Below are 21025 nucleotides of genomic sequence, written 5' to 3' on the forward strand. Positions count from 1 at the left end.
CTGGAGAGCACTGCCTTAATCTGAGGCAGTCATAAGATTACCCATGGTGCTTAAATTATTATTGCTCTATAATAGTCACTCCATTTGATCAGAAATGCAAACTGGGAATTCATTGCATTTAATGTATTTGAAGAGGATTCCTCTGAACAAGCTGAAATGCTCCATCATCAACCCTCTGAAATCATAAAATTAAGCAGTTTTAATACCACTGCTTATTTACTTTGGCTTCAAATGACGCTTATAAGGGTTTACAGGGAAATAAAATCTTCTGACATGCTCTTTGAAAACTTGGTTGCATGGATTAATTGTTGGCTGAGAGATGAACCACCATTATTTATTTATTTATTTATTTTTATTTTTTTATTTTTTTTCTGGACACTTGCCACAGATTGATCTTGGAAAGCTTCCAGCCTTCATGGCTGTCTTAATCTTAGCAGCACCTTCATTTCCACAACAATTCAACATGTAATTCTCACCACCGGTCAATACCTCACTCCTGTTTTGTAAAGCTTGTGTTTAAAGGGACCATGAGGGATCAATCGATTGTCCGTGAAAATATGATTTGGCTTTCCCATTTCTTCCGTGTTAACCCTGATGTGTGAGAACAGAGAGGCTAAAGCCCATCGGGATAACTGAGACTTCCATTTATCAGAGCATGTCAGGCTCTGTATGTGGGGCTTGAATGCACTTCTACTGTGAAGCTCTCAACTCTCAATTTTCACAATCAAGCATAATCAAAATTGTAACTTTTTAACAGGTAAATTAATTGTCTTGACATTATAAGTGGAATGATTGTGAACATGAAATCTGGTTCTATTCTCAATTGTTTTTATTTTTAGACAATAGTTTGCCTTTTTAATTGCATTCAATTTATCATTGTGAATCAAACTTGTGAACATTTGTTTAGATATGGACAAGAAGTACTATGACAGAAACTTGATTTTGACAATCCTTGGCCTTTATTCTACTGTACCTGCTTAAGGGAACTAAGGAACAAATTACTTACTTGCAAAACAGAATGACCGACTGGGCTGTTTTCTGGCAGCTCACCCTCATAGTGTGACTTCTCAAATTTGGGCACATTGTCGTTGGCATCTGCAATGGTGATCCTGAGCAGGGCACTACTCTGGCGAGGTGGGGAGCCGCCATCAACCACTTTTAAGTTGAGGTCATATGAATCTCGCTGCTCTCTGTCCAGGTTACCCAATACAATGAGTTGTGGCAATTTTTCATCTGAGTCTTGTGCCACCTGCAGGCTGAAAAGGTTGGCAGCTTCAGGGCCAGTTGTTAGTGCATAATCAGCAATGCCATTGCTTCCGGAATCCTTATCACTGGCCACCGGAATTGCAAAAAGTGCACCCACATGTGTGTTCTCTGGGATCGACAATGTCAGGACGGGTGAAGAGAACTGAGGTGTGTTGTCGTTCTCATCCAGGATCTCGATGCGGCCTTCGATAAGCCGAGGTCCTGTGCCTTTCATCAGGTCTGTAATAGACACCTCGAATTCCAGGAAACAAGGATCACCCTCGAAAAGGTTGCGACAGTCCTTGAGAGTCTCACGATCGATTGGGGTCTCTGTGGTGTAGATATCCCCTGTTTTGCCATCCACACGAAGGAAAGGAGTACCCACTTCAAGCTTGTAAAGGTGACCAGTGTCTGGCAGGCCCTGGTCAGATGCCAAGCTGCCAATCAGAGTGTTGGGCGGCTGTTCCTCGGTCACCTGGTAGATGATGGTGTTGACTACACTAGCAGAGCAACAGAGGAGAAGCACAATCCACACTAGCATGGCACTCCACTGTGACCACATCGCACTGGCACTTTGGAACATTGTCAGTCTGTGCTGCAAAAAAAAAAAAAAAAAACACAAAAAAAATAAAATATCAAGCAAACAAATAAGATTAGAGACATTCACTCTTCAGACACAATCCTTCAAAGTCTGTGACAGTGGAAAGAAACCAGAAAAAAATAAAATGGCAGTCACAGAATTTTACGGTGCAGATTCCATGGGATTTATGATTATTATCATCCCATCTTAGGTAGTAAACTGCACGTCTTTAAAGGTAGTAAACGTGTCACAAACAATTAATTGTGTTTGACCAAACTTCACAACATGTCTCATTCAGAAAGCCAAAATATAACTGTATTCCTGAGAGATGTTTTGGCTCACTGACCTTAAGAGAGGGGGAAGCAAGCGGAGAAGTGTTCTAATCTACTTAATCTACCTCTCGCAAACCACTGACAAACCTTGCTTGTCATATCCACAGTCAAGCTTGGGTCAACAAAGGGGTGACAAAAAAAGGTTTTTGTTCGATCTCACTGTGCTTTGTGTTTTTTTTTCTTTTTTTTTTTCTGTTAAGTCTAACTTATTGTTGAGGTGCTAAGAGTGTTCTTTTCTAATCTTCCAATAGCCTCTTTTGCTGATAGCTATTCACAGAAAATGGCTCCGAATTTGCTACCAGCATCACCCAGCCACAGGGAGGTAAGGGACTGGGCTTTGAAGGGCATCTTGACAATGCCCCCCTCCTGCCACTTCACCAAACATTAACAACCTCGGCATGAGCTACTGCAAAACAACACCAAAAAAGTACAATCAAATGAATAAATCAGCTTCTGTTTGATCTATTATGTTTAAGGTCATGTTACTTTAATGTTCCCCACTGTGATAACTGCAGGGACCCCTCTAACATATGTGGAATGTTATCCCACCATGCTCCCCAAGGCTAATGAGGCAGGGCTGCTAGATTGCTGTCCAGAGGAGACAGACACCTCAACCAACGAGGGATGTGAGAGCACTGTCACAGCTAGTATTTGCCTGTGAATCCAAAACGTAAAAACTGTTTTAAGACAAAATTTTGAGGTTAAGACAAATTTTGATGATATTATTCCAAGTTTCACATGCAGAAAATGCAGCAAAGTTTAGAGCCATTTGGTGACTGACAGAAAGTGGGTTATTCCATACATCCGTCATTACTGATTGAATGTTGTAGTTTAAAGAGCACATATTATACTCATTTACAGGTTCATAATTTTAATTTAGGGGTCTACTAGAATAGGTTTACATGCTTTAATGTTCAAAAAACACATAATTTTTTTCATACTGTACATTGCTGCAGCACCTCTTTTCACCCTCTATCTGAAATGCTCTGTTTTAGCTCATGTCTTTTTAAAGCCCTCCTTTACGAAAAGTCCAGTCTACTTTGACTGGTCAGCAGGCCCAGTCTGTTGTGATTGATCAACTGCTTAGAGCATGTGTCTGTGAGCGTAACTGTAATGCTCCTTACCATGACCGAGTTTCAGCTCCCAAGGCTTCCTGAGCAGCTGTAAATACTATTGTAACTACGGTAACTATGGCGTTGGTTTTTCTGTACCAGTTTGAGCCTGAGCCCGATAATGAAAGTTTGGAAGAACAAGCTGATCAGCTCGAACCACTTCGCAAGCACGACTTGAGCAGGACGTTTCACAGAGGTATGTTTTTATTTTGTAGCTCTCTTACATTTCAGATGTGATGTTATAACTGTGTAATTTCTCTAAATCACGTTAAAAAAGATGTGCACTGCATTAATTCCTATTTTTTATTTGTTTTTATTTTTGCAAGGTGTTTATAAAATATTTTGTAATGTATGTTCTTCAAGATGTGCTATTTTCGTTGTGTATTTTTTACTAATATTATGTAATATTTTCTTTTTTGTTTGAGGAAAGTTTATAATATTGTTGGTCAAAAACATATCAGACCTAAATGTGGCATAATGTGAAATTGAGAATTATGGCAAGGTTGACTTAAAACCGAGTGTTTATTTTATTTTTTAACTTTGACTGTCAAGTTCTAAATAAGTAGAAAATCATATAAGAGGAAGTAGTTTTCACTTAAAAAGTATTTCACTGACTGGATTTTCCAAAAATAGGCATTACAATATGGTTATATATTATATTTTTTATTGACCCCCCCCCCCAAAAAAAGAAAAAATTACTATATCGCAATATATACCATTATCGTGATATAAAATTACTCATAACTTGATATAAGATTTTGGTCACATCGCCCACTCCTAATGTGAACCTAACAAAGCTTCAATTAAAACACAAGTAGTGCATCTAAGTTAGTCATCTTTTGCTGGAATGGGTGTAGCTGAACTTTTGTCACCAGAGCTATGAACAGAGAACAGAGGCTTACTCCCAGTTGGACATTACAGGGGGTATTACAGAGTTAGTGAGCAAGTTAGCCGTGGTCTACTGTGGATAGTGACCATAACATTACAGCTTGTAATTATAAGTAAACCTCCTCACTTTACCACTGATAAAGACTCTTGAGATAGACAATTTTGTTTTTGTTGTGGTTGTGGTTGTACTGCTGAGGAATAGTGGTAAAAATCAATTTTAACCACTGATTCTTCAATTCGTATGCCTTTGGAAGTCCATACAAAGGGCTTTTGCTTTCGCAGTGAAGAAAACAGCGTCTTCTTGACATGGCGACAACACTAACACAACTCATCCTGGCCTCAGCTATAACTACCTTTGTTTGAGGGCAGGCCAAAGTAGCCCTTAGGCGGGCATTATGCAAATGTATTACATAGTGACCTAGCTATATCACGGAAGTATTGGCTGGACTGCAAACCAGGCATTACAGGCAGTTCAGAAGCAGTGTTTTCTGTGGGAGAGAGTAACTCTCTTTGGACTTTGTTCTTTGTAACTTTGCAGACCTTTTACATGCACAAACAGCTATATTACACACTAAAGGAAAGGTAAAAACCCAAAAAGCATAACAGGGCCTCTTTAAGGCATGTACATTGCCATTCAGTATTTTCCCTTTACCAATCATGACAATAGCAAGCCTTTTATAAGTACATTAGAAAGAAAAAATATATCTGCTTAGAACAGAAAATGACTAAATATACAGCAACACACACACACACACACACACACACACACACACACAGAACTAATCATTCATGCATGCATGGCAAATAAATACAGTATTTAACATGACCAAACAAATAAGACTTCAGTCAAATAAGACATGCTAACACAACTGCAGCCACATGGCAACGACACTGTCAGGAGAACAATGCACTAATGAGGCAGAAATTCAAGGAGGGATGTGTGACCCTGATCACACATATGATGAGATCTTGACTCGTCTCGGTCTAATTCTGTAGTCTAATTCTGACTCTGTTGAGACAGATGACTCTGGCACACTTTCATATAACTAATTAAACAGTGTGTTCCACAAAGAGGCTGGAGTGGTGGAAAAATACCTCACCTTTAAAACAGTTTACCCCTCACTGTGCTTAAAATGACCACCTTATGGAGTTGGCATTTCACAGGGATCTGTCTGTGCCTCTGCTGAAGATGTGTTGAATATTGTAGTGTGTTCCAACACAAAAAGGGTCAGCATAACAAAGCAGGGTAAAGGGTTAAACAAGCTTAGTACGCTAAAAATTCTATTTCAAAAAAGAGAGAAGGAATGGATCTATATATAAACAAATCAAAACAGCCATCATCCACATTGTGTGTCAGGAGAGTCAACAATGAATCTGTTTGTTGTGATGAGCAGGGTTTGAGAAGCTCTCACGACATTCTGTCCCAAGGGTCCAGTGTAGAGAGTGTGTGATAGAGGGTCACTGTACACTGGGAACCCTGATGTGGCCAACAGGGGTTTCATGATCCTATACACATCTTTTCCCACACTGTACTGGAACATTCTCACAGACTGTGCACATATATGTATGCAGCATATGTTTGTGGGTGTGTAGTATATACACACACGATCTTAAAAAGAACTGCAGCAAATGAATGTCAGACACTCTGGCAAAGGTTATGAAAAGTTACAAAAAAAGAAAAGAAAGCAGCTGAGCATGTTTGAGTATATGAAATATAAAGGTGGCAATGGCTCAGACTTTTTTTCCTTTGTCATGAAAACGTGAAAGTGCATTTGAGTGGCATGCCTTTAAAAACGGCAACATTTCAAACACAGAGGAGGCCTTAACAGAGTCAAATCAAGCACTGGTACGTGGTAGACAGCTTTCAGTTGCAGAGAGTTAGCACTTAACTTTCATATAGGTACACAATAAGCTCAGTCATTACATTGACAATGGGCCATCAGAAGGGATTTTCTTTTGCTCTGAGCTTTGATCGTCATCATTACATGGTCAAAGATCAGATTTAAGACAGCATGACACACATACCCTAAATCAACATGTGCTGACTACCTACCTAATAATGTCATCAAATATGGCATCGTAGAGCCACGGACAAGATGTCCTCGCAGGGAGACAGGTGTCGCCAGATTGCGGTATTTATGACTACTGTCATAATCTTGTGAGAATTTATACTCGGCTCATAGGCTATGTAGTCAAAATCATCTTGTACTGCTGTGTATAAGCTGGATGTCTTTAATATAATCAATTGCTGAGAGGGCAGGGGAAGGCATGGATCAGAGTTCCCCAATGGAGCTCCACCATCGGTTCTTTGTGGATTATTCACAGTACATTTAACCAGAATTTGTGCATCAGCGTTCAGGGACCGTGGTTCCTCTCATTTCCTTTCTTTCTCTCCCTGCAAAAACCACATTATGTTCATTTCACACCTGGTCTCTAGTAACAACATCTCCTACATCTCTCTCTCTCTCACTTTCCGTCTTTCTCTCTCCCATTCACACACAAATCTCCAATGCCCTCCTGTGCCCTCTCAGACACACACACACACACACACACACACACACATACATACTGATGAGCAGGCCATTGTGTTGTTGCGCAGGGGGAGGTTAACAGATTTAACGGGCTAATTACTATTCTAAAGCCCCCGCTGACATGCTTTAAAATTCTGTATGATTTTCTCTCTCTCAAATTCTCCTTCTTTCCTCTTTAGAGACTTGTAACAAGGAATTCATCATTGTACCAGCGCTCACCCTCCTCTGCCAGCTACACATTGCTGCCTTCGAAAAATCCCATGGGAATATTAGGAAGATGCACCACTGCCAAGATGCTACCGCCCAGGTGGCACCCAGCTCAGTGTGAAACTTCAAGGTGATTCTAGGGAGCCCTAGAAAAGCATTTACGTAACCGTCGTGGCAGGAGTCAGATTCCTGGAATCCTTGAATCGTAATGGTGGGACAGCGTCATGGTAACGCAACATTATCAGAGTCCTCTGTTAATGGCCCAATGGTTCTAACCCCTCCCATCTAACATCCTGGTTTTGACACAAATTAAATTAAAGCGGTGACATTTATGAGGGTTCAGGAGTCTGCTCTTGCCTGGTCAAGGAGAACAATTGGAAGTACGATAGCAGGATCTTTCTTAGGTTAATGGTTAACTCAGCAAGCACAGCAGACACTTAAGAATGCAGCTCAAATGTTCACCTATCTCATCTTTGAAAAAAACAAATGCTTAGTGTTACACAAGGTGAGCCACTGGACTGCTATTTCATTGCTGTTTGAATAACGCTGCTGATTGATAGGCAGAGAAAGAGGGGTCGGGAGATTGCTCTCCCTGGCAACCGTGTCTCTTTCCATATTTGGGACATTCGTGTACACAGGTACAGAACAGGGCCCATTGAAACCACACAAAGTACCTAAAATCAAGCAATATAACTTGCGCAGTACTATGACTAACATCCTCAGTACTGAATGCGTCATGATTCAAGAGCTGCAACATCGCCAAAGAGGCGCAAAACTTTAAAACCAACACCCCCAGCCACTGAGTTCAGTCCATGTTAGCTTTTGTCCTGCAAAAATCAGCCCAGTCTGACCCTTCCAGACTCTATTGGCCGCCAACTTTGTGATGCTCAGTGACCCGATCAGGATGGGTGGTCCAAGGCCCCCTCCCTATCCAAGTGTGAGACACAGAGGATTACTTTAATTATTTCATTCAGCCATTGTGGGCCCAGATTAGTCTGAACCCGCTTTCAGACTAGATGAACTGCTGCCCCACTGCTGCCTACCAGCCTGTTACACAGAGAGAGCTGGCCAGTCACAAGGCTGGCACACAAACTCTCACACACCATTACACATGGCAAATCACACACACACACAGCGATAGCTAAGACAAAGTCTAGAGACTGCTGGGTTAACAGTCAGAGAGGTTGTAATAAAATCAGTAAAATAGGTGTGACATTCTTTCTTCATATAAATGCATACAGTACCAGTTATCAGTCCATGCTACATTTTGGAGTGAATAAACAAAATCTACCAAAGTGGAAAAAGAATGGAAGGCTGCAAATCTGTGACACTGGTGATGGCTTGTTATTCAGTAGTAGGCTAATGCTGATACACATTACTTGGCAACATTTAAACTTTTAAGACTATAACACGGTTATTGTAACAACTACACTTTTATAGTGAAAATATGAAAGGGAATTCCTATTATTATGTACAATGAAAGAAACCCAAGTGCTTAGAAACACACTAGGGTTGGTCCATGTATAATCTTTGAGTAACATACCTAATAAAACTCTAAACAAGCATCGATGACGATGGAAAGAATCAAGTCTTACACCATGATAAGGAGACAAGAAATAATTTGAACCTGAAAAACCTTTGTGTCCAACCGTTCAACAGTGCACTGTATTGTGTGTTTATTGTAGAAGGCTACCATTTAGTGTTTTTACCACATTTTACCATTAATACCACAATGTCGACAATAAGTTAATTTATGGCAAGACCAATTTTGATAAAGTTAGATAACATTGTTATAAGCTTATTTAGCTTACCTGAGGGAAAACCTGTGCACGGGTTGAATTTTAAAGACTACATATTTCACTGCTTTTAAAACAATCAAGTCGAGTTGGTTTACTTGAACGCTCACTTTAAGGGGGCTTTCACACTGGGCACGTTTGCTGCGGTCCGATTCTGAGTGCGATTGTTCCCGGTGCACCCCGCAGCGTTGGTCTGGTTTCACACTCACTTGATTCTATTGAACCCTGGACCATTTGCGTTCATCTTATGTCATCACAAACACGCATGATGAACACAACGCGACTCATCATACTTTTGTTTTTTTTGTTATTTTGGTGCCATTGTGCACAGCAGAGTGAACGACAACTGCGTATATGTGCGCTTCATGGCATAACTCATCAGATGTCGCTCACAAACTATGTGTTTTGAGGAGATATCTGATTGCAAGGAATTCATTTGCATCTTTGTTTACACTGCATGCTTACGCTCGTGTCCAAGGTGAAGTTATCGCCACTGTCATCTCCTATTATACCCTATATTTATAACCTATAATAGTATTTATATATAGTATTTATAAGGTGTATAGATAGATAGACAGACAGATTGATACTTGTACTTGTATGTCATTGTGGTGTAATTACTTTTTTGGGACTTTCAGGAATGTGTGGATCCTTGTGTGTTGTCGAAACTAACGATGTCGTCATCGGCTAAAATGCGTGCGCAGGTTACTTTACTTCCTGAACGAGTGCGCACCTGAGTCCGAGTTGCTTTCACATTCATGCGAATCGCACTTCAGTTCCATTGCAACCGAACTCAGACCACCTCCTACAGGCAGTCTCGGGTTCGGTACCACGGTGCGCTCCACGGTCCACAAGACAGCTTTCACATTACCAATTTTTAATGCAAACCGTGCTCTGTTTCGAACTAAACTGCCAGTGTGAAAGCACCCTTAATTCTCTGTGTGTGCACGTGAAGCGATACATTTTTTTTTTTTTTTTCGGTAAAACCAGACTTTAAATGCAGTGTATATATATATATATATATATATATATATATATATATATATATATATATATATATATATATATATATACACACTGCCGGTCAAAAGTTTTGAAACACTTACTCATTCTTTATTATAATTTTTTATCACATTTTAGAATAATAGTAAAGTCATCAAAACTACGGAATAACATAAATGGAATTATGGGAATTATGTTGTGACTAAACAAAATCCAAAATAAATCAAAACTGTGTTATATTTTAGCATCTTCAAAGTAGTCATCCTTTGCCTAGAATTTGCAGACATGTACTCTTCTTTTTTTTTTTTTTTTTTTTTTTAAATTCAATTTTAGTTTTATAATGAAATAAATTAATATGGTGGCACAATTATATTTTTGTCTACAAAACTAATTTCAAACATTTAAGCATACGCTTTCAGATCAAAAGATTTTTAAGATCATGAGAAACATTTTAGTCAAGTGTTTCAAAACTTTTGACCGGTAGTGTACATATTACCATCAAGTCTACAAAGTGCTATTTATCATGACTAGACACCAGGTAAGGTTTGCACCAGCTGTGCGTAAATTCTCATGTAAGTTTGGATGTAAAGTTCACACTAAGGGCTTAGTAACTACTAGTTAGTTTGTAATTAAGTCAGTGCTTAATTTGGTTGCACCACCTGTTCTTAAGGCAAGACTTAACTAGTAAGTTGAAAGCTCAACGTAAAGTAATGCATAGTCGCATATTATGACGTTTACTTGTATTGATCCAATAAGCAGCCTTTAAATTTGTACACAGAACTGTTAAAAAGATGTGAATTTCAGTTTGATCTTGTTACAGTTGATGTTCAAACCTTGTTTGCTCATGTAACTGTCAGCTGTAACAAATTATATCCCATTAAAATAAGATATGTAATAAAACAAGATTTCATTAATGATATACTGTATTTCGCCTATGTGAATAACAATATTTAATAACTGTATCTAAAACGAATAAGGGACAATAAATAAACAATTACTTATACAACAGGCTGGAAAAATAGATATTTATTAATTTTTATACTTTATATATATCGTATATGTTGAAACTTGACACCGTACACAGGAAAGTGCACCATTAGATTGGTTTCATGCTGCTCTCACGTAATCCCCGTGTTTGCACTGACTGATTCTTGTTCAGTTCCTGTTTCCTGTGTCAGTTTTGTAGTTTTTTCATGATTGGTTCTCCCTGATTGTTTCCCTAGGTGTTCCTCATTCCCTGATTGTTTCCCCAGGTGTTCCGTGTCTTCCCTTGTGTATTTAAGCCCTTGTTTCCCCCGTTTAGTTTGTCAGTCTTTACATGTGTTGAAATGTTCTGTGCTTGGTTTCCCGTGTTTTGTTTTTTTATATTCTGAGTTTCTTTGTTTATCCTTTTATTAATAAAGCTGCGTTTAGATCCTCATTCCTCGCCTGCCTCGTCACAGAAAGACTGACCCAAAAAATGGATCTAGCAGCCATGTTCATTTAATTGAGCTGGGCGGATTTACCCATTAGGGAATACTCCCGTTTATTCTGCGCCATAGCCAGCCTCTCAGGTTTTGAAGACTCCCACCTCAAGGCAATATAACGAACAGGTTTAACCTATTATCGGTGGAGGGAATTACCTGAGATGGGAGACTACATATGGAGGGAATATGTGAGGTTAACCCAGGACATTCTGGAATCTGAGGATACCCCTCTCCCTATGCTGATCCCGGCTTCAGTGGTCTTGAAGCCTGCCACGGCCAACGAGCCAGCGCCCATGCCTGCCACGGCCAACGATCCAGCGCCCACGCCTGCCATGGCCAACAAGCTTGAAGCCTCATCTGTCCCAGAGCCAGCGTTGCCAGCCTCGTCCGTCCCAGAGCCAGCGTTGTCAACTTAGGCCATCCAGAGAAGGAGAAGAAAATTTTCTGTTCCCGAGTCTCCTCCCACGACCACAGAGGTCGTTCCCGAGTCTCCTCCCATGACCACGGAGGTCATTCCCGAGTCTCCTCCCACAACCACGGAGGTCGTTCCTGAGTCTCCGCCCATGCCCACGACCACGGAGGTCGTTCCCGAGTCTCCGCCCATGCCCACGACCAGGGAGGTCGTTCCCGAGTCTCTAGCCTCGACCACGGAGGTCGTTCCTGAGTCTCAGCCCATGTTCACGACCACGGAGGTCGTTCCTGAGTCTCCGCCCATTCTTACAACCACGGAGGTCGTTCCTGAGTCTCCGCCCATGTTCACGACCACGGAGGTTGTTCCGGAGTCTCCACCAGTGCCCACGACAACAGAGGTAATTTCACATTTTCTGCCCATGTTCTCGACTACGGAGGTTGCTCCGCCTTCCACGGCTCCGTCCCCAGAGTCTTCCACGGCTCCGTCCCCAGAGTCTTCCACGGCTCCGCCTACCACGGCTCCGTCCCCAGAGTCTTCCACGGCTCCACCTACCACAGCTCTGTCACCAGAGTCTTCCACGGCTAGGTGCAACGCTCAAATATTTAGTAGTGTGTAAATTGTGACTTAGTGGCCAATTACGCCACAACTAGGCTAAGTTTTAACTTGCGCACAGCTGGTGCAACCAGCCCCAGTAGTATAGTCTAGGGTAGTGTTGTCACAGTACCAAAATTTCAGTAGCTGATACCAATACCAGTGAAATTTCACGGTTCTTGATACCAGTTTCGATACCACATCAAAAATATGCTAATATTATAATGTGCTATTGAACACACCAGTTTAGTTATTTTTAATTAATAATTATAGTTTAATAATTATTATTTTCCAGAACATTTTTTAAAGTTTTTAAATTTTAATTTCATCATCAAAATAGTGTCTAATCAATAAATTCTTAAAACATTTAACAAGTGAAAATATAACTTTTCAACATGTCATTGCATTTTTTTTTATTTTTTTTTTGTCAAATTTGCTTGTGATATTTTGACTTATTATTTTATTAATTATTATATTTTACTATACAGTTGTAATATATTTTTATTTAAAAATTTCAATTTCAGGCATATAGATTTTATTTTGAATCGTGCTTTATAATGAGTGTTTTTTTGCTGGATGCTTCACTTTTCCGGATAAACAGTTTGCCACAGCCCAGTGTGGTCACTGAATTCTTAAGTCACGTCTGAAATCTCATCTCTTTACACTGTCCTTTGAGTCTGACAAATGAAATGTAGTACATAGGTTTGGAGTGTTTGTATTTTAGACTAATGCTGTTTGTGTATGTTGTAATTTTGAAATGTTATGTTTTAAATTGTATTACTGTGAAGTCAACTACATTGTTTTAAATGTGATAGAAATAAAGCTGAGCTGAGATTAAAGCACAAATGCTGTGATTTTAATTATATAAATATATATTTTACATGTGCTGCATGGTTCACAATGGATTAGTGCTCTGCTCTGTCATCTCATACAATGTGAATGATTCTCAGTGTCTGTGGAGTTTCTAGTGGATGAGTGGTCAGATTTATTTAAAGTACACAGCTCTTCCACAGTAAGATTGCAACATTTAGCAGTTTAATAAATCACACTAGGCCATGTCATGACTTTAATTTGATTAGTTGTTCATTTCAGTGTACAAGGAGTAACAGAGCATGCATTCAAAATAAGCCTGTGAGCATTTTAAAGCAGTCATGTGTCAATCATACTGCACGCTGGTACCAGATAGAGTCGGTGCTCAGTACTACTGGTGCTGCAGAAACGCTGTGAATTGTGTATATATACAGTGTGTATATATATATTTTGTGTACAAAGATTCTCTAAATGTGCACGAAGCTGCGTGAGCTTAACTGATGACACTGGCAAGACAGACAGTCCGACTAAGCTGATCCACCAATCAGAACGTTCATTTCAGAAGTGATTGGATATTTGCTAACCCAGATCATCACCGATCCTCCACCTGGTCATCTAATGATTAGACGGAGACCTGGAGAGGCCTACAAGCCACAGAGTCTCACACCCACTGTGAAATTTGGTGGAGGATCGGTGATGACCTGGGGGTGCTTCAGCGATGCTGGAATTGGGCAGATTCGTCTTTGTAAAGGATGAATGAATCAAGCCACATCCAGAAAACTGTCTTCCTTCTGCTCTGAAAATGTTCTGCAACTCTGAGGATTGCTTTTTCCAGCAGGACAATGCTCCATGCCACACAGCCAGGTCAATCAAGGTGTGGATGGAAGAGCACCAGATCAAGACCCTGTCATGGCCAGCCCAATCTCCAGACCTGAACCCCATTTAAAACCTCTGGAATGTGATCAAGAGGAAGATGGATGGCCACAAGCCATCAAACAAAGCCGAGCTGCTTGAATTTTTGTGCCAGGAGTGGCATAAAATCACCCAACAGCAATGTGGAAGACTGGTAGAGAGCATGCCAAGGCACATTAAAGTTGTGATTGAAATCAGGGTTATTCCACCAAATATTGATTTCAGAACTCTTTCTAAGTTAAAACATTAGTATTGTGTTGTTTAAAAATGAATATGAACTTGTTTTATTTGCATTATTCAAGGACTGAAAACACTGCATCTTTTATTTTATTTCATTTGTTATTTTATTTATTTTTTTGACCAGTTGTCATTTTCAGCAAATAAATGCTCTAAATGACAATAATTTTATTTGGAATTTGGGAGAAATGTTGTCAGTACTTTATAGAATAAAACAAAAATGTTCATTTTATTCAAACACATACCTATAAATAGTAAATCTAGAGAAACTGATAATTTTGAAATGGTCTCTTAATTTTTATTTATTTATTATTTTTTTCAGAGCTGCATGCTATTGCACCCTTGATAGTTTTTGAGCTGTTTTTTTTTTTTTTTTTTAGCTTTTTTACTGCTGTCGGTGGTGCCTCTTGTGATATCAAATCATTTCAATTTATATTTTTAAGTAGGAAAACAACTGTACTATACACAGAAAAGCACATAATAGTACACAAATAAAACAAATGACCATACATTTTTATGTAGGCTATATATGGTAATACAAGATAACGTGTTTATGTGAACATTACTACACTCATATTAGCTACAGTGCTTAACAGTTTATTGCGTATTATGAATTAGAGTAATAATAAAGTATTAACAATTTTCATAGTAGCCTAATAAAAGGAACATAAATGACACCTATTAATTTAAATGCATATTTAAAATCAAGTTATCGTACCATGGTTCTTAGTGGTGTACTGTACATCATGCCAGAGAGAAACATTCCCTGATATACATTTTGTACGTTTATGTGGGACTATAATTACAACATTCATTTATTTATTTTTTAAAGGAAAAAAAAAAAAAAATCTTACATATTTTACATATGTAGCCTACTGTATATAAATGTAAAGGAATTTTAGAGATTGGGTGCATTTCTTTAGACACTATTACACCACTACTACACACTTTATTTTTTATTTTTTTACACGATCTGCTGCCCGATTCTGCGGTTTGCCTATATTTCACCTATAACTCCCGGGGTTAAGCGACAAAGATAGATCAGTACATTTAGACAAATAAATAAATAAACGCGCTTAAACATTTCACAGATCAATAATCTCCTGGAAGAGCGCAAGAATCTGCTTGTGCTGATGCCGACAGAACACGAGCTACTGTAGATGAGAGGGGGAGGGAAATGACTTTTACCTGCGGATGAAAGAAAGCGCTGCAGCTGGGTCATTTGCAAGCCATTGCGGGCTTCTGTAAAATTGTACATCCGGCTGAACGCTTTGCCTACAAATGAAGGCACACCGTCGCAAAGAAACAGACGAGATGTCCGGTCACAGCTGTTCGATTGAAGCTGGAGCTTCCTCGTGTTTTTACACCTGTCTCTCTCCCGTATGGACCAGAAAAGAAAAGAAAAAAAAAAAAAACATGTTTAAAAGCAACCCGACGACGGGAGCGGCCAGAAAGACCAGATTCCACTTTTGTGACAGGCACTGCCTTCGATAGTTTTCTCACCATTAGTGATTGTGGGTAACCTACTGAAGAAAGAGACGCCATGCGTGCCTCGTGAAATGTAAACTAGTCGACATTCTAGTGAACGCCACTTTTGAAACAGCAGCATTTTCAGTGGAAAGGTACACGAGAAATGTGCAAAGACGAGAGCAACAGGTGTTGTGGGACCGAGCAATAATAACCTGACTAGATACTGTGGCAAACTTAAAAGTTTTACTTATACTAGTTTTACTTTTTATTTTATTTTATTTTTTTGTGAAGGAGGGTTGTAGAGAACAACATAGAAGTGTTACATATTATGCTACATATTAGAGCTAAGGATGGATTAAAATATCCTACGTTAAGCTCAACTGACCGGAACTACTGAAGCTAGACAAATATAGCCTATATGTGTGGATGGAAACGTTGTAGTGTAATAGCAAGCGTAGATAGGCGATTTACTCGAGCACCCTGTTTCTTGTTGATAAATCAATAGCAGTAATGTAGGGCAAAACATGTCACCTGTGAGCTAATCAGATCTAAAGGACAAGTGGGGCGATGCTAACTTAAAATGTCTATTAAATAGTTATTTAAATTGTGGCGTGCAACTCGTGGACGTCACTTGTAAATGGAATAAACCATTTCACATTTCAACATTTGTGATGGTTTCATGTGGATTCGGGTATTGTAATTTAATGTGATGATTATGGTTTACATGTAGCACATCTCTATACAGATGATAGGAGCCTATAGCTGACTCCCTTTTGCAAACTTGTGTTGTTACGATGGAAAATTAGAGACCAACGACAAAAATGTGCAATTTTGTACTAGTTAATATTAGACAAGAAGGCTGTACCTTAACGTGTAATTACTCCTCTCAGTTAATTGTCTTGAGTGATGGAGTCGGAGCGAGAGCCGCGTTTCTTTTCCACACCTCAAGTCAAGCGCTTTGGATATCCAAAATTCAGCACCAGCGCAGTTCCGTCGATACAACAAAAACAGCTCCTTTCCCCGCTGTCAGCGCTGTTTCTCCATAAAATTCCTCCTTTCTACACTTAGGGTCCGCTTAAAAAGTCTGTGAACACGAGCGCGTAAATTGGCTGATGGTAGTTACGTACATCAGAAAGAAGTGTCCTCTCTTTGCGCACGAAAGGAAACCCCGAACCACCGCTACTCCGGACAGGGCTCACAGCATCCCGAAACACCCAATTTCACGCGGCTACACGGACAACATCTTCCAAAACTTGCTGTCTTCAATCAGTCAGTCAGATTGAGACGGATGCCTGCGTGAGAGAACAAGTGGGGAGAAAAAAAGAAAAAAGAAAAAGAAAAAAAAAAAAAAAAAAAAAAAAAGAAAGAAATCTTCCAAGACTATGTCCGGTAGTGTCCAATGCGCTTGCTCTCATCATCCGTTCGCATCAGTTCAATGTTTTGTGGACCTTACAGAGAACGCTGGGGCTCGCGCTCTCGTAGCAGCTCACCTCGCGCGTCTATATGGTGGATAGCCTATGTGAGAGTGAAATGATTCTCTCTCTCTCTCTCTCTCTCTCTCTCTCTCTCTCTCTCTCTCTCTCTCTCTCTCTCATACAAGAACATCATTTTGAGTCGTTGAGGCGGAGTTTGTTTGTGTGGACAGACGCCACAACAAAACCTCATTCGTAGTTAACCAAACATTTCCAAGTGGCTACGTCCCAGGCTTAACAGGAAGAGCAAGTTTGGCAAGTGTCTCACAAGCCCAAGGAATGAGCCATTATTCCAGTTAATTTTCGACCCCTGTCACATCGCGCACGAAACCCTCGTGCAGGTGCATGATCACTCTGACACAATTTACCCCTTTTTAAAGATATATATTTTATGGTCAATTAAAACAATGTTAGCTTTCTTGGTGTGCGATACTGCATATTTAGAATGTACAACTAAACATAGCCGTAGTTGCTTAAATATGTAATGGAAATATTTCACGCCTTCGTAAAATCAAACTAGAATCTTTAGGCACACCGGAGTTACTATAGTAGGCACGGCCGAGAGTCATTAACGGCTAATTGTCTCGACTCAACGGTTTTCAGTCATTCGCTGTTTTGTTCAAAGCTGCATCAACACACCATGTGAAATGATATTATTCAGATTATCACGCTGGCATGAGTGCACTAAGCAGGAGGGAGATGAGAAATCTGTGAGCGCCGATGTACATGCAGAAGCGCAGCAGGAAATGTTCATAGTTCTCTTAGCGGCATCTAGAGGTCACAAGAGGAAGAATTATTACACCCACTGCGGACACAACTAATGAACGTAACTGTCTACACGGTGTGCAAGAGATTAATTGAGCAATGCTTACAGTGTATTTTTTTTCTTTCTTTTTTTTTTTTTTTTTTTTTCCTGTTACAGACAGCTAAGCAGTTTCACCATCTGGTTACATCATTGATGCAGGACTCTAGTGACACATTTAAGTGGGTTAATATAAATGGAAGGAGACAATAAACAATTCTTAAATAAACATATATTTTATAATAATGTCAATCAAAATCAAATCAATTTAAGCTTTTTAAACCTTCCCGGCCGGAATAAATGGTGCCACTTTTGTATCATTAATGTAAAAAATCCTTGGTATTAGCTGTCAGATGTTTGCCTCAAATAGTATTTAATCAAAGTGGTGTAGAGTCAGGCTTTCACGTGTTGTTCTGTTGAATCAGTGCAGGACTTTGTGTTAACCCTCAGTCAGAGGTTAGCAGTTTGTGTTATGAGTCAGGCTTTCAAGCCCTTGTCACTTCATTTCAAACTAAAGGCTATTGTCCAAACACCATACTCTTGAGAGGGGAGTGGGGTTGCTTTTTATATGAAAGATGGGGCTTTTTAGGCTATACAGTACAATTTTATACAATTTTTGAGCTGATTAGCAGTCATAACATTTCTTTTTTTTTTTTTTTTTTTTTTTTTTGTATAGCACATTGCACAACACACAGTTTCAAAGCAGCTTTACAGAAAACTATGCTGTAATGTCATAAATTCCTCATTGTGCGATTTAAATAAATACTGTAACCCAATTGAAAATCATGCCTTACACTGGCAAAAATTATTTTCAAGGCAAGTATTTTTGTCTTGTTTTCCTGTAAAATTATCTAAACATTCTTAAAACTTGATTTATTTACTTGTCAAGCAAAATGGCATAAGATATTATGTCTTGTTTTAAGAGAAATCTGACAAAATTAAGTGAACTTTAGACTTAAACAAGAAAAAACAATCTGCCAATGGGGTAAGAAAACACAGAACTCCATATGACATTAGTTTATGGACACAAATAACCTTGGGAGAAACCAGGCTCAGCTGGGGGAGCGGAGGGGCTGGTCTGTTATACGCTGCGTAATCTGTGTATAGGGAGCAGCAAAACTGCTACTCTGGAAATATCGTATATATGTCATTCCTACAATTCGGTGACATTCCGGCTTTGAAACTTTTGAAAAATAAAACATTCTTTTACAAGTATCTTCATGTTCCATCATTACAGGAACATGTTAAAAATTGTATTAGTCATACTGGTCAAGCTAAATGACAAAAAAATCAGATGTAGCCTACATCCAGCAGCGTCAGGGTGAACAATAACAGGGTGGACATTTAGTGGATAAATTAGCTACTACATGGCAGGGGTGTCACTAGACTTCAGTGTCATCTGGGGCTTAGACCACAGGCCATATTATAATATGAAAATAAAAAGAATCCTTCCTTCCATGACTTAAAAAATGACCACCCTACCTGTCAAATAATAATTATATTAAGTGCAACACTGACAACGGTTCAGAACTTTATATAAGCAAAGGTCAGGTGCACAATTAATGGATCAAACATGTTTTAATTTAAATTGCAGAGGATCAAAGCGAGAATTACAACTTGTCGGCTCACCAAAATTGTGCAGAAATTAACGCTAACAATAAAATCAAAGTAATTTAATAATTTAAATTTGCAATTGTCATTTTTCATAACATTTTGAGAATAAAGTAAAAGTAACAAGAATAATGTCAAAGCATCATGAGTTTAAAGTGGTAATATTTTGAGCATAAATAAAAAGGAAAGTGATGTGATGGACATCTGCAAAGTGGAGCATCTGTGTTTTACATACAACACCACTAACCAGGCAGATAACTTGGCTATGCAACAGAGCTGCATTTGTGGGACGTTTTTGCGAGCTCTCTGTTCATGAATGAGGTGTGCATTAGTACAGGTGTTTTCAACATATGGGTGCCTGTCAAGGGAGGCACGAGATATAGGCTCACACTCAAGTGAAGCGAAAAATAATTGGAACTGCTGTGAATTATATAAGTCCATATCAATATACAGTATTGTATGTGGTAACATCCCCTCAGTTACAGTGTTGTTTAGAGAGGGAAACCCAATAACAACGCCAAGCGGGACTGCTTGAATATGTCTGGTTCTAGCTCTTTTTCCTACATAACCGCTGCAGTGTCCGGATACTAATAACTCTGTGCTGATGCACCAAAGACCAAGGATTTCTTTATTGCATAAATCCTATCCTAAAGTATGTTTTAACTACGTCATCCACATCCATCTCTTGCATTAATGAAGCTGCTGGCGTCTTTTATGTCTTTGTAATAATGATGATCTGTTTAGCCTAATATTGAGATTATATTTGCTCTAATATTTCTAATTTATTTACACAATATACTACTTTAATCTCACAATGCTAAGACTTTATTCTAATAATTTTTACTTTATTCTCAAAATATTATGACTATAATCTCAAAATGCTACAACTTTAATAATTTTGACTTTATTCTCACACAAAATTTAATATCATAATGCTACGATTTTATTCTCAAAATATTCCGACTTTAATCTCGTAATGCTACAACTCTATTCTCATAATTTTTACTTTATTCACAAAATATTGTGACTTTATTATCGAAATCGTAATTTAATATAATTTTTATTTAACGTATCGTGGGATCACAGAGTAAAGTTAAAAATAACTTTAATTTTTATAAACACATCTTGAAACACCTGCGTTGGATTTCATTACTGTTATTAAACATGATTCCAGGTTGTTTTTAACAAAGCAAAGTTTTAATGCCTGATAAACTGTAAGAGAGGGTTTTTTTTCCTTCTTTTGCTCTGGTGTGCAGACTTAAGTATAATCATTTGACAAGTTCAATGTCATTTGATTTTAAACCATTTAAAAATCAAGGCACCCCAAAGAGGCTATGTAAACACAGCAGTTTATCTCCACGCACATGACATGGAAATGTGAACCAGCACGGGCAGAGTGCATATACATGCAGTCATTTTTGTTTGACTTTAATGTGAGATTTTATATTTTAAGACCTATGTATTGTGCTATTTAGGCTTATATCTCACTGTGCTGCTAGTCTGAGTTGTGTTTTAGGAAATGCCATTGCAAAAATGATTCTTTATTCCC

General features: G+C 38.9%; 1 protein-coding gene across 6 annotated transcripts in view; it reads right to left on the reverse strand.

Moving 5' to 3' along the window:
• LOC127418250 (protocadherin-1-like) overlaps nt 1-17071 on the reverse strand; it is a 221611-nt gene extending 204540 nt beyond the window's left edge. For 5 of the 6 annotated variants that reach the window (XR_007893395.1, XR_007893394.1, XM_051658723.1 and 2 more), the window contains exons 1-2: nt 16457-17071; nt 1007-1840 (exon numbers count right to left, since the gene is read on the reverse strand). Coding sequence is in view for 4 of the 6 variants with exons in the window: in XM_051658723.1 (XP_051514683.1) it covers nt 1007-1828 (822 nt within the window). In the remaining 2 variants the exon portion in view is untranslated. The remainder of the gene's footprint in view (nt 1-1006; nt 1841-16456) is intronic. The other variant, XM_051658724.1, reaches the window with a different exon arrangement.
• Nucleotides 17072-21025: the final 3954 nt, after the last annotated feature.

Source organism: Myxocyprinus asiaticus, chromosome 27, assembly GCF_019703515.2.
Source record: "Myxocyprinus asiaticus isolate MX2 ecotype Aquarium Trade chromosome 27, UBuf_Myxa_2, whole genome shotgun sequence".
Taxonomy (NCBI): Eukaryota; Metazoa; Chordata; class Actinopteri; order Cypriniformes; family Catostomidae; genus Myxocyprinus; species Myxocyprinus asiaticus.